The sequence below is a fragment of the Myotis davidii genome, unplaced genomic scaffold (assembly GCF_000327345.1).
Source record: "Myotis davidii unplaced genomic scaffold, ASM32734v1 scaffold77, whole genome shotgun sequence".
Lineage (NCBI taxonomy): Eukaryota > Metazoa > Chordata > Mammalia > Chiroptera > Vespertilionidae > Myotis > Myotis davidii.
The window spans coordinates 876658-887186 of record NW_006289713.1 but is presented as its reverse complement, the minus strand read 5'-3'; the positions used below and the strand labels follow the sequence as shown (position 1 = coordinate 887186).

At 49.8% G+C, this 10529-nt stretch overlaps 1 protein-coding gene across 1 annotated transcript in view; it reads right to left on the bottom strand.

Moving 5' to 3' along the window:
- PEPD (peptidase D) overlaps positions 1 to 10529 on the bottom strand; it is a 107834-nt gene that overhangs the window by 66744 nt on the left and 30561 nt on the right. The window contains exon 7 of the mRNA XM_006762259.2: positions 8756 to 8800. Within this exon, the coding sequence (XP_006762322.1) occupies positions 8756 to 8800 (45 nt within the window). The remainder of the gene's footprint in view (positions 1 to 8755; positions 8801 to 10529) is intronic.

The following is a 10529-nucleotide window of genomic DNA, read 5'->3' as shown; positions in this document are numbered from 1 at the left end:
GGGAAGCAGGACGAGGAGCAGACAAGGGGAGACAGCAAGGGAGAGGGTACATGTGGTGCAGGAGGCGCGACCAAGAGAGCCTGCTGACCACTAGAGACCCAATGGACTTCCTGCAACTGGACTCCAGGGAGTCCTCACAATAAACTCATATTCATTTGCCCAAATATGGTTAGGTTTCTGGTCTTCACAATCAATCTCACCCCTAAGACTCACACGGAGAAGCTAAATAAATGCTTGCTTTCTACCTCCACCATGTCACACAAGCAACCGCAGGTCCGGGCATCGGAGTGGCAGCTGGGCCAGTCATGAGGAGCAGAGTCCTCAGCCATCCCTCATGGCCACCTGCGCTGTGACTCAGGGTGACCACCTGCAACAAAGCCACCTCTGCCTCTTTCAAAGGGAACACACTCAAGGCCCTCAAGAGCAGCAGAGCCAGAGAGAAATGGAGCAAAGGCCAACCCCAAGCCCACCGAAGCTTCTTCCAAACGGACCTGCTTTCTTCCTGGAGGGGCAGACACTGAACCTGAAAGTCTGCTCTTTGCCATCATAAAGGTGCCTGCACCGGGCTGCTGGGAGCACCCCGCCTGGGGAACAGGACGCATGTTTCTGTGCTCCGGAGGGTGAGGGTCCAGAGCCATGGACAGGACTCGGGTGAGCAGCTCGGCTCCTGAGATCCAAACCCACTCACAGGATGACCTAGCAGCCCTGGTGTATTGTTCCCCACTGCTGCCCTGCGCGCACCAGCCGGAGGAACTGGTAAGTGGGAGTGGGCCCCGCTGTGATGCATCTGCCTCTGGCCCTCTGCCTCTCTATTCAGCGTAGCTCCCTGGTCCATCCTTCCAGCCAACAATTTAAACCTCTAGGCCTTGTGCCCACCTACCCACACAGGCTTAGCCAAACCTCCGTGAGGGTCAAACCAGAGCCCGTGCCTGTGAGTGCTGCTCCAGGACCACAGGGGCTGCAGGGAAATCCTGTCTGGGAGTGGATGGCACAGTAGCTCTGTCTCCAGCCCCACAGCCTCCACCTGGCCCCAATTCTCCCATGAGTTGCAAGGGGGCATGCAGGAGGCCTACTCTAACGTTCCCCACCTTGCTAAGATCTCTCCCCTCCCCAGCTCAGTGTCTCCCTCCCCTTCTCAGAAGATGAACAAGCTCATCTACTTGGAGAACACAGAAGCCAGCAGTTGGGAACACTTTCACCTCTTATTCAAACAATCAAACCTTCCCCTGCCCCTTCATGCCCTCCTCCCTCCCCTCTCACAAGGGAAGGCCTGTCCTCTTCCAGGTGAGGCTCAGCCCCTCCTCCCACACACACCTGGCCTCAGCTCCCAGCCTCAACCCCTCCATCCACCTGGTCCCTATTACTGAAAGCTCCATGGCCACTCGCTTACTTCCTCCTCCTCTCGCCAAGCTTTACCCCCCACTACCCAGCCACAGTTCTGGAAAGGGAACAGAAACAGTGCTTGCCTTGGGAGAGGAGTGGGAGCAGCTTTTGGCTTACCTGGAACCTCTTCCTCATCTCCTCCCCCCCCTTCCCCTCCCCTCTTCTCCCTCCGCCCTGCCCCACGCTCTGCCAGCTGCCCTCTCACCCCAGCTGCCAAACCCAGAGGCATCAGTGACTCCAGAGGAAGTGCCTCCCCTGGGACCCCTCCTCATGTCCCTGACAGGCCCTCCCCTCCCTGCCCCGCTGCCCCTCCTCTCTCCCAGCTCCTACAGCCCCCCCCTGGGACCCCTCCTCATGTCCCTGACAGGCCCTCCCCCCGCTGCCCCTCCTCTCTCCCAGCTCCTACAGCCCCTCTGGCACAGGTCCCCCAGGCGCCTCCAGCTCAGTGACAAAAACTCCCACCCATCCATGGGCCCCATCTCAATCACAGCTCTGCCGGCCCCTGCTGCTTAAAACGTAACCAACATCCTCCCAGACACCTCCCTCTGGTCTGTTCATTGCTCCCACATCCAGCTGATGACCACCGACTGTCAATCCACCACCACCACCTCTCAGACTCCCGGTTTCTCTCCATCCAGACCTCACTCCCTCCAGCCTGCACAACCTCTCCTGCCTCTGCTGGCCTTCAAGCCTCCAGGCTGTCTGCTCCCCACAGGGCAGAGCTTTAGAAAATGCAAACCTGACCTTGCTTTTCCTTGCTCAAAACCTTCAGTGCCCTCTAGATGTCCTCAGGATGAAGTTAAAACTACAAGGTGACTCCTGAGGCTCTCCAGGCCCCACCCCTTCTCCCCCACAGAGGGCGCCTCTGCCTGGAGCCTGCCAGTGCCTTTTCGGTGACCTTTCGTCCTCCAGCTCCCACAGAACAGCACTTTTCTCAAGGTGGAGGAGGGCTCCCTCCATCCCCCACACAGGCTGAGCGGCTCTCTCTGTTCCCAGTCCATCTAGAGCAGTGGTTCTCAACCTTGGCTGCACATTAGGATCACCTGGGAATCTTTACAATCCTGATTTCTGGGCCTCATCCTCCGGGAATTGTTTCTTTGTTACTAATGTTGTGGCCCCACCCCATAACAAAGAAACAGAATTTCCGGAGGATGAGGCCCAGAAATCAGGAGTTTAAAAAGATTCCAAGGTGATTCTAATGTGCGGCCAAGGTTGAGAACCACTGGACCCTATAGGAATCCTCCATAAGCAATCACACTTGTAATCTCTTCTTCACTTGAGTCTCCTCCCCAGAGGCAGCCGAGGGCCAGAACAGTGCCTGGCCTAGAGCAGACACAGTAACTGCGTTAGAAATAGTCTCTGGCATTGCACCAAAGCTGGAAACACCTTCCTTTCAGCAAGGAGATAATGGCCTTATTTCAAAAGAAAAGGAGGGCTCCCCAGGGGGGGTGCACCAGGTCGGCGTGGGAGGTCACTCACCCTGCATGCCCTGAGCAGGACGGGGCACAGCAGCCCAGACTCCCACCACCACTGCCTCATCCCCAGCCAAATAGGTCGGAAGAAGCAGCCCCGGGTTCGACCCCAAGAGCCCACCTCACAGACCCTCCACTGGCCTCTCCACTGGCCTCTCCCCTCAGCCTGAGCACCAAGCAAAGAAAAGCTCACAATCAGCCCAGGGAGAAAGGAGGCAGAGTCCAAACCACACTCTCTTCCCGGCAGAGATTCAGGCACTTCAGGCCGAGGACCACAGTCCCGCTTTCTCCGCAAGTTCCACTTTGGGGAAGGTGACAAGTCAGGCCTCGAGCTGATTTTCTCAGGGCTGGTTTTCTTTTTCCTTTTTTTTTTTTTCTTTTTCTTTAGAGGACTGATCTTCTGGTCATGTAAAAAATCAAATTGAACCAGGGCAAATTATCCCACAAAAGTAGTTCTCCAGAGACTGGCCTGGCCAAGCCCTGGCCTGGCCCATTTAATCCAGGTTTTAAAGGCCCTGAAAATAGCCGTCTGCTTGCACAGGCTTTCCCACCGGCCCACAGGGCACTCTGGGCCTGATGTCGCCCCCGGCGCCAGGCATACCAGCCTGGCCCAGTATCTCCATGACACAAGCACCGGAAACTTTTCAGATGACTGCAGCAAACAGGGCTTTCCGGCATTCTGCAGTTTCTCCCCATCTTGAGGAGAAAGTCCCTGCCCTGAACCTGAGGGAACTTCCATTACTCCTGAGCACAACAAGGCAAGGGCAGGGGGACTGCACCATGGTCCCGCCCTGCAGGCCCAGTGGCCTCTGGAGTGAGGGATGCTTAGTGTCACACTCCGCCCCAAAGGATGCGCAAGTCACGGTTAGAAATGTGATCTGCAAGGTTTCTACCCCTAAGAGAGAAGGCCACCTCCTCCATGAAGCATCGAGGACCGAGGCTCTAGACACGACCTCACAGACGCCACCTAAGAGGTCTGACAGCAGGCAGGGGCTCTTCCCCAGCAAGAGGAGGTCCTGCTGTGTGGGAGACAGGCACAGCCCCAGCTCCTGGCCATGGCAGTGAGCATCACCGCTCCCAGGGGCTGCTCAAGTACAAGGCAACAGGGTCAAGGCTCAGGCCTGAAACGACAAAAACTGGACTAGGCAGAGATTCATTTGTGCAATTAGCCCGCTCCCTCCCCGCTTAAATATTCACAGGTCACAAAGCTGCCTCTGGACATTAAACCCAGGATGAAGACATCAATGAACTGAGGTCTGAATGTTCCTCTGAGGAAAACAGTAGCAAGACGGGCTAAAGTATTTCCAAAATCAGTCTCTAAGCCACAGTGTTCAACAAAACCCACCGGAAAGGACAGGAATTTTGTCTCTCCTGCAGATGAATGTATGGGGGATGGTTCTGTGGGAGAGGTGGGTGAGAATTCAATTCCACAGGACCCCCAAGACCATTCCTTCCACCCCTAGGGATGCAAAGGGTAAAATTCCAGAACAGCAGCAGGGACAGCAAAGAAAGAGCTGGTTGGAATTACGTATCTCCAAGAGGCTCAATGAATGAGTCTTCTCAGAGAAACCAGGGCCATGAAATAGTGATGGCTCAGTGCAGCTGTGAGCCCAGCGTGTCTGAGACCAGAGTGGGGCCAGGCAGACGTGGGCCACATGCAGGGGAGGCGCCCGGGACCAGGCCCTGATGTTCCCACAGCCCGGCTCCTGCCTCTGGCACACCACATCTCAAGTTCTCACTGTGCTTAGGATCCCACTTTCCACTTGGGTTTATTAACTTTGGGTTGAATGCCTACTAGTATATGTTTGGAGACAAAAACAGCAAAAAGTATTCTTACTGAAATAGTTTTCACATACATATTGAGAATCTAGGTCATCACCTATGTGCCTTTTCTAATTTGGGATGTAGGATCCTGGTGTGCTCTGCCCCTGAACCTCACCATCTTCGGAACATAGAAACGGGGTACAAATAGATCTGTTACCCCACTGCCTGATTAATACACACAAGACACCTTTGCTCGGTGTAATCACCAGTTCTAAAACCAGCCTATGACTCAATTTCACAGTCTCACTTCAAAACCAAGAAGGCGCACAGCACTTGCTGACATGCGAGCTCTCCTGTGATGCTTCTGGGGGAACTTAACTCAGATTCAAGCACGGTGCTATCAGACAGTACAGAAGCATCTCCTTTCATTTGCCAGCCTACCTACAGATCAATTTCATCATCTGCAGAACAAGAAAAGAGAAACACAACCTAAATTATGGAAGTGAGATGCCTGCTCTTATTAAGTTTCAACTTTTGACCTCCACATTCAAACTGCAATACCCAGCACAAGAAGAGACGTTATCAGTTATGATCTCATGTTTGTGGGGAAGAGTATGATTATAGAGGGATTTACAGGAAATCAAAAAGGCGCTGCTTGAGAGAATGGAAAACAATAAAGCAGTCACCAAGAGGAAATGAATGGCACCCAAACAAAATGAGAAAGGAAGCTCGCTGCCTCCCAGTCAGACAGGCTCTGGGGGATCCCAAAGCCCAGCCCAGTGGCTAAGCAGGAGCTGGGGTGCCTGTTGTGGCAGGAGGCATGGTGCTGGCTGCACAGCCCCTGTCTTTCCACGCCCCCTAGTCCATGGCCTCACACAAGACCCGGTGGGGGCTCTGACAGCCCTGCATGTCCAAGAGTGCACTGAGAGAAAGGCTGACACGCAGGTAGGCCCCCGCCCGACAAGTGCTCCTCAGAGCTGCAGGGGCCAGCGCCTGGGCCCAGCTCCTGGCTTTTTCTTGGGCAAATCAAGTGCTTTCTCATCTGTAGCATGGGGATACTCAGAGAACTACCTTATAATATATACAAAATACCTCTTTAAATAAGGTGACATGTCAAGGGCTTAGCACAGTGGTTCTCAACCTGTGGGTCGCGACCCCTTTGGCGGTTGAACGACCCTTTCACAGGGGTTGCCTAAGACCATCCTGCATATCAGATATTTACATTACGAATCATAACAGTAGCAACATTACAGTTATGAAGTAGCAACGAAAATAATTTTATGGTTGGGTCACAACATGAGGAACTGTATTTAAAGGGCCAGAAGGTTGAGAACCACTGGCTTAGCAGAATACCTTGCACACAGGAAGTCTCTAAAGGTGATAGCACTTATGTTCTCACTGGATTCTTCAGCCACCCAGCAAGGAAAACCACTTCTGCTTTGTAGGAGGAAACTGATACTCAGTGCTTTAGACTGAATTTGTCAATGTCTTGCTATAGGAAGCAGGACTCTTGGAAGATGATCAGGTCATCAGAACAGAGCCCTCATGGATGGGGTTGGGTGCCTTTACAAAAGAGGCGCCAGAGAGCTCCCTGTCCCCTCTGCCATGTGAGGGCATAGAGAGAAGACGGCCATCTCTGAACCAGGAAGTGGGTCCTCACCAGACACCACGCCAGTCCGCACCTTGATCTTGGACTTCCAGCTTTCAGAACTGGGAGCAATAAATTCCTGTTGTTTATGAGGTGGTACTTAGTGAGGGCAGTCCGACACACCCACACCAGGAGTTAGGGGCTCCTCCATCCCCACGTTATGGAAGAGGCTGAGGCCCCTCCCACGCTGGGAGTTAGGAGCTCCTGAGGCCCCTCCCACACTGGGAGTTAGGAACCCCTCCATCCCCATCTTACAAAGGAGGAAGCTGAGGCTCCGAATAGTAAGTGACTTTCCAAGCAAAGTAGGCGGGGGTTAGAGGTTGTATTTGCCGGATTGGGTGGTTTATCCGTTACCCCAGACAGCTTCTCTCTACGGGGCCTAGAGACAGACTGTGTTAAAAGCATTCAGGATGCAGGGGCCCAAAGATACATCAATAAGTCATAATTTAAAGTTCAGAAAAGCCCCCTCTCTCCTGCAAATGAGGGGCCTGCCCCCCTTCCACCCAGACTCCTTCCTTCATGACTAGGAGGGCAATGATCCTGACTGCCGGGCTTGCACTGAGCGTGACTGCAGTCCCTACAGAGGCCAGCACCCACGCAATGAAAACCCACCGCTGCGGCAGTGAGGACAATGTGACATTTCTGAAACGGTTCTACTGCCATCAAATGCCAAATGAGTCTTTTCCGCCGCTGGCTTTAATAAGGTTGGGAGGTATTCTTATGAACGCAGAATCCACTTCAGAGCCTTGGAAATGTCACTAGAATTAAAGTGTGTTTGTTCCAAAGTGATGAACTAATGACTTATCCCTTAGGAGATGCTGGAGCATGCCATGTAGCCATCGTCTCTAAAGCATCGACTATAAGCAGTCATGAGGGAACGCCACATGTGGAACGTGAGTGGACTCGGCCCATTCCCGAGTATCCAGGATTTATTCTTCTGTCAACTGGGGGCTAGAGACGAGCCAGGCATTTGTTACTTTATGAAAACAAGAGGTGGCCATGTACTTGAAGAACACAGGCCCCACCCTCAGAATGTGCGGCCATGACAGGCACTGGGCCAGGGCTGCTGACAGCACTAAGCTGGCAGGCCTGCCTTCCAGCTCCTCCAGGATCAGCAGTGATGCCTGCCAACAGCCCTCAGGTCTTCACCTCCGGCCCAATCACTGGCCCCTGACTCAAAATCAACACCCGCCACAGAGCCTGCCCCTCCTAGCCATCACCATCTTTAGTCTCCAGCTGTTCAGGACAAAAACCCAGAGTCACTTTCAACTTCCCCCTCACGCAAAGGTCACAGTAGATTCCTCTCGGGAGCATTCCCCTTGACTGACGCTTTACCTCTCAACTCTGTCCCACCACCCTCCACTGCCACCTAGAACCTGCAATAGCTTCTTATCTGGCAACCTGTTCCCACTCTTGCCCTACAGTTGAGTCTCCAGCCTGAAGCCAAAATGATTTCTTAGAATGCAAACCTGATCCTACCATTCTGCTTAAATATGTCAAAGGTTTCCCTTGGTTCCCATTTCTCTCAAGACAAAGTCCAAGTTGGCACTATGGCCGACCCATCCTCTGCCCAACTCTCCAACCACCCTCCGAGCACTTGTCCAGTGTGTGGCTCTACGCGGGACACGCAAGGCGATTTCCCTTTCTCATCTCCAGCCTTTGAACAAATTCTCTCCTCCCCCGCTCCATGCTTCCCCAACCTCACCAACCACAGTGTTCCCAAGCTTCAAGACTAGGTGAGCAAGCCCTCCCAAAGAGATGAGGAAAGGTGACCATATGGCTTTAGGATCAGACGTGAGGAGTCTACACACCTCCCAGTCAGGTGATGAGGTGGCAAAGGCCCTGCCTTACTTCTCTCCTACATTCAGAGTAAGTGCAGACATATAGCAAATAAAAAACATTTTGGTGCTATCGAAGAGCAACTTGATGGTTAGGAAGAAAACTAATGGCACAGGGTTAGGGGTAGGGTTAGGGCTGCAGGGCCACTTCCAGTCTACAAAGGCAATGCCCAAGCTGAGGAAGCTTGTCCTGCTTTGACCTGCCAGAAACCAGTTATGCTGCAGGTAGGGTCACCAAGGGAAGAAAGAAGGTATAATAGGATGCCAACTACTCAAGATAGGTGCATGACATGAGGAAAACATGTTTACCTTTCTGATCATATGTAAGATATTTATTTTCAGTCTTTTCACTATCTACTTGAACTGAGCTACAAATGGTTGGCTTATTTTTAGTAGGAGCTTCAAAAGACTGAAAATAAAGGAAAAGATAAGTGAAATTTAATTGACATTCAAATGACTCATGCTCTTTCAAAAAAACAATCAACTGACAAACAAACAAAAAACCAAAGCAGACAGAAGACTCTAAGAGAAGATCTGGGAACTGGCTTGTCTGCTGGGCTCTTTGACTTGGAGTAGCAGGAACAGCAGGGTCTCTCACCTTCCTGAGCTGAGCACAATGAACAGTCAAGGTAGCCACAGGTTGTACTTACCATTCCACAATCTCCGGATGAAGAATGGTGTTGTTGACATTGAACCTACAGAGGAAAAGCAAATCAAGTTCATTAGTGCAACGGTCTATCATCTCCCAGCAAGAAACACCTCATTCAATACATGACCAAAGGGGGCCCCAAACTTTAATTTAATGACTCGCTGGCCCATATAAGGCTGCTGTTTATTCCTGCAGCAGACATGTAGTGCAATCAGTTGGGAAACAAGCTGCCATCTTCCATCCTTGCTAGGCAGACAGTTTAGCTTCTTCTACCAAGTATAGCAACATATGCATAAGGGGTGTCTCAGAAGAAATGGAGAAAGGAGCAGAATATTTGAAAAATATAATGACCCAAAACTTTGCCAATTTAATGAAAAACATTAATCTACACATGCATAAAGCTAAATGAACTCCAAACAGGATAAATTCAAAGAGCTCCACACCTAGACACATCATAATCAAACTGACAAAAGACAAAGAGAGAATCTTAAAAGTAGCAAGAGAAAAGTAATTCATCACATATAGGGAATCTACAATAAATTGGTGCTGGTAGACCTACCTGCTCTGGACCCTGGGGCTTTTTATGGGGGGGCTCAGTTTCCAAGAGTTTGGAGAGGAAGGCTGATGGGTGAGGAGATCCTGCAGGGCAGTGAAACCTTATTCTTCCTAGCCCCAGAGATCATGGAGTCTTTCCTTGTTCAATGGTAAAAACTGTACAAGAGAAATGATGGGATTTCCCTGGTCACAGAGTTGTCAATAAAAATATATATATATTTTTAAAAAAGATTGATGGCTGCTTTCTTATCAGAAACTACAGACGTCAGAAGGCAGTGGGATGACATATGCAAAATGCTGAAAGAAAAATCTGTCAACCAAGATTCTATGTTCAGCAAAGCTGTGCTTCCAAAATAAAGCAGAAATTAAAACAGTCTCAGATGAACAAAACCAAGAGAATTCATTGCTAGGAGACCTACCCTACAAGAAATACTAAAGGAAACCTTTCAAAATGTAATGAAAGGATAATAGAGAGTAATATTAATCAACATGAAGTAAAAAAGAGCACTGGTAAAGGTAGTTACATGAACAAGTATAAAGACAGTATAAATGAATTTTTTTCTTTTTATACCTTTTCTTCTCCTATCTAACTTAAAAGACAACTACATAAAGCAATAATTGTAAATCTGTGTTGATAAGCACAAAATATACAGAGATGTAATCTGTATACAATAACAGCACAAACGAGGGGAGAAATTGAACTATATAGGAGCAAAGTTTTTGTATACTATTGAAATTAAGTTGACGTTAATGCAAACCTGATTGTTACTTGTAAGTTTAAGAAGTCATTTGTAATCTCCTGGGTAACAACTGAGAAAATAACTAAAACATACAGAAAAGGAGATGAGAAAGAAATCAAAACCACATACTACCAAAAAATCAAATAAATACAAAAGAAAGTAGCAGCGAAGAAGCGGAGGAACAAAACAACATATGACATACAGAAAAAAATAACAACGTAGCAGAAGAAAGCCCTTCCTTATCAGTAATTACTTTAGATGTAAATGGATTAGATTATCCCATTAAAAGGCAGGGATTGGCAGAATGGATAAAAATAAAATGAACCAACTACATGCTCTAAAGAGACACGTTTTATTATCCCCTCCCCCCAATATATGACTTCTTACTGCATCTTTAAAATATCACAGGTAAGTCTGAGGAATCATCACCTTGCTATTTCCATAGCTAGACAACTTAGATCTCTATATTCATCAGCCACC